We start from the raw sequence: 3,974 nt of genomic DNA on the forward strand, positions 1-3,974 counted from the left end.
TCCTAAAATAATTTAAGAATCTTTTATTGAATTAATCACATATTCTTAAGAATTTTCCTTAACATCATTGCGTAGTATTTTCACTATATTACCTTTGAAGTTGGTATGATCTCTTAAATCTTATGTACATGATAATATCATTATGTCATCATAAATCCTAATTACAACGTCTCTTAAAGTTGGTATGATCCTATCTCCCCTTATTTGTTTATTCTGTGTGCGGAAGGATTGCCAGCCATGATTAAGAAGTATGAGATGAGGAAACAAATCCAAGGAATAAAAATTTGCACGGGGATCCGAGCATAACCCACATGCTCTTTGCCGACGATTGTTATCTTTATTACAAAGCAGATGAGCAAGGTGCAGGTAGAATGATGGATCTTCTGTAGAAATTCGAAGCTGCTTCAGGATAGAAGATTAATCAGGAAAAATTATTGAATATAATAAAGATAGGATATGCCAATTAATGCGAATTGTGGAGGTAGGAGATAATACCATGTATCTGGGGTTTCCTAATATGCTGGGTAGAAACAAAAACTCATTGTTGAATTTTCTTAAAAGTAAAGTTGAAGCTCGGATTCAATGTTGGGATGGTAGTGTTATTACTCAAGGTGGAAAAGAGGTCCTAATCAAATCGGTAGCGCAAACCCTGCCCAGCTATGCAATGTCTGTTTTTTTGTTACCCATGGAAGTCTCGAAAGATATCGAGAGGCAACTTATTAAAAACCGGTGGTGCTCGAATACCAAGAAAAATCGATCAATTCACTGGATGGGATGGGAGATATTGAGTAACCACAAATCAGTAGGGCGTATGGGATTCCGATATCTCAGAGATTTTAATTAAGCACTTCATGGAAAATAGGGTTGGCGATTTATGATACGCACGAGGGCTTAGTAAGCAGAGTTTGTAAGACCTATTATTTTCCTACCAGGAGCTTCTTGGAGTCAACAAGGGGTAATAACTCAAGCTATATCTGGAGAAGTATTTGGGAGTCAAGGTATGTTCTTAGAGCTGGCTTGAGGTGGGTGATTGGTTCTGAAAATGATATCAGTATTTTAGGACAACCTTGGGTGGGTGATGATGTCAATCCGTATGTCTTAACGGACCCAATGCATCTGACAAACTACCCGATAGCGAATCTGTTTGAATGTAATAAAAGGGAGTGGGATGTGGAGGTAGTAAAAGACATGTTTGATAGTCGGGACCAGGGTGGTATCCTCAACACAAAAATTGGCGGAGCTGATATTCATGATCATTTATACTGGTGTAAGGAGAATTTGGGAATATATTCTGTAAGGAGTGTGTACAGGTTACTGCAATTTCAAAAAGGTTTGTGGAATGTTCAAGATAATAATAGTCTATGGAGAAAGATTTGGTAAGTAAAAGCTCCAATGAAGGTTCTGAATTTTATATGGAGAACAGTCTCAAATGTCTTGCCTACTAGAAGTTTGCTAGTGATTAAATGTGTTCCAGTTCAGAACGTGTGTCCATTCTGTAATACTAATGATGAGTCAGTAATTCATATTCTTGTCTGATAGAAATGGACATGAAGAAGATTGTATATTACTAATAGAGAATGTTTATACAGCATCAAGTTGGAGAACTAACAGAGTTTGTTACATCTCAGTGAATTGATTTACCTCTCCTCTACTAACAAATACTGACAATATATTGCTCTAACAATCTCAACTAACTTAGATGATAAGGCTTGCTGAGCTGTCACTATTTACTAAACTGTATGAGTAGCTGTGATAACACCTTTATAAGTAACATCCCCCTCCAAGTTAGGTGTTGAGAACAAATTGCAGACACCTAACTTGGAAAGAAGATAAGAAAGCAGAGAAGAACCCAGAGCTTTAGTAAACACATTAGCAGTTTGCTCAATAGAAGGAACATGCTAAGTGGTAACTAGATCTTGCTGCAACTTTTGACAAACCAAGTGACAATCAATGTCAATATGCTTGGTACGTTCATGAAAAATAGGGTTTGAAGCAATGTGCAATGTAGACTTGTTGTCACAGAATAGAGTAATGGGGGTTAAATGAGACACAGACATTTCAGTAAGCAGGGAGACAATCCAGGTAAATTCGAAACAAATATCTTCCAAGGCACGATACTCTTCCTCGGCCGAAGATTGAGAAACAATATGTTGTTTCTTACATTTCCAAGAGACTAAAGAATCCCCCAGTAGCACACAATAACCTGTAAGGGACAATCGAGTATTAGGGCCACTAGCCCAGTCAACATCACAATAGGACGTGATGGACAAATAAGGATGGAGGAGAACAACAGTCCCTGACCATAACTGCCATGAAGATACTTCACATCTTTGAGAGTAGCATGCCAATGAGCCTCCCTGGGTGTATTCATGAATTGAGCTAAGAAATGCAGTGGATAAGATAAGTCGGGACGAGTAATAGTATGATATATAAGACGACCCACAAGCCGACGATAAGGAGTGACATCAAGTAAAAAGGAGGTCGTGTCATCTCCCAACAATATATGATATTGTTCCATTGGAATACATGTAGCCTACATCCCAAACACCCATGTATCTTTAAGAATATCAACAATGTACTTGTGTTGCGTCACAAAAATCCTGTTAGAGGAATGAGATAATTTAAGGCCCAAGAAATAAGTAAGATGACCCAAGTCCTTGATCTTGAAGTCGTGACCCAAGAACTGAACTATATCTCATCAAGTAAATCTGAAATATTACCAGTTAAGAGCATGTCATCGACATAGATGAGCAGAAACACAATAGTTTTACCTCAAGAAAAATGAAACAAACTCGAATCACAAACAATCTGCACAAACTCAAACTTCAATAATGCTGAAGACAGGGCAAGAAACCACTGCTGTGGAGCTTGCTTGAATCCATAGATGGATTTGAGCAATCGACAAACCAACCGTTGTCCTGTAAACTGAGATTCAGTAGCAACAGGTGGAGAATATCTAGGTGGTAATGCTATGTACACCTCTTCACCCAACACACCATGTAAAAAGGCATTGGTGATGTCAAGCTGTTTGAGAGACCGGTTACTTTTAGCTGCCAGGGTAAGTAAAATACAAAGAGTGGACATTTTAGCAACTAGTGCAAATATTTCAAAATAGTCCAATGTTTCAAAATAGTCAAATCCTTCCCTTTAAGTGAAGCCTTTGGCAACCAAATGAGCCTTGTAGCGATCCACCTCACCAATAGGTAAATATTTTACCTTAAACAACCATTTGCACCCCCAAAATCTTTTTACCGGGAGGTAGGGGCTGCAACTGCCATGTATAATTGGCCTCAAGAGCTGCTAACTCTACATTCATTACTTCACACTAATTAGAGTGTTACACTGCTTGCTTATAAGTTGTAGGTGCACTTATACTTGTAAGTGAAAAACCAGACAAGTAATTTATGAGTGAAACATATGAAGTTGATGATGTTGACTTAAGTTGAATCTTATCAACCAAATTAGTAGGTAAGCTAGTAAATTCAGTGAACTTGGCTGGTAATTGACGAGCTCTTTGAGGTCTGTCAACAACTCCAGGTTGATTATTAATCACATGTGAGGTACCATCATCTGAAGTTAGAACTTGAACTGTTGGAACAGCTGGAACCTGAGCTGTCACAGTTGGATAAGTGGGTACATTGTCAGCAATAAGGATTGTAGTGTCTACAGTGTCTGCACGAGGCACACTATACAAAGGATCACACTCTTCATAGCTCTGAGTGTAAGGAAATAACTGAGACAAAGTTGGAGTATTCATTTCTTTAAATGGAAAGATTGACACATAGAAAACAACATCTCGTGACACAAATGTTTGTTTGGTTTGTAAATCTAGGATTCGATATCCTTTCTTGGAAAAAGGATAACCAACAAACACTCCTTTCACTGCACGAGGAGCCAACTTGTCAGTAGGATGAGGTACCACAGTAGAAAAACTGAGATACCCAAACACCCTTAGATCAAGAAAATTTGGCGGA

At 38.3% G+C, this 3,974-nt stretch overlaps 1 protein-coding gene across 1 annotated transcript; it reads left to right on the forward strand.

The window, feature by feature from the left end:
- Positions 1 to 466: 466 nt before the first annotated feature.
- Positions 467 to 1,380, forward strand: LOC141684940 (uncharacterized). Its single transcript, XM_074490073.1, has 2 exons — positions 467 to 711; positions 933 to 1,380. The coding sequence occupies exons 1-2, from the start codon at positions 467 to 469 to the stop codon at positions 1,378 to 1,380; spliced, it is 693 nt and encodes a 230-aa protein (XP_074346174.1).
- The last annotated feature ends 2,594 nt before the right edge of the window (positions 1,381 to 3,974 follow it).

This window comes from Apium graveolens, chromosome 9 (assembly GCF_009905375.1).
Source record: "Apium graveolens cultivar Ventura chromosome 9, ASM990537v1, whole genome shotgun sequence".
NCBI classification, from domain to species: Eukaryota; Viridiplantae; Streptophyta; class Magnoliopsida; order Apiales; family Apiaceae; genus Apium; species Apium graveolens.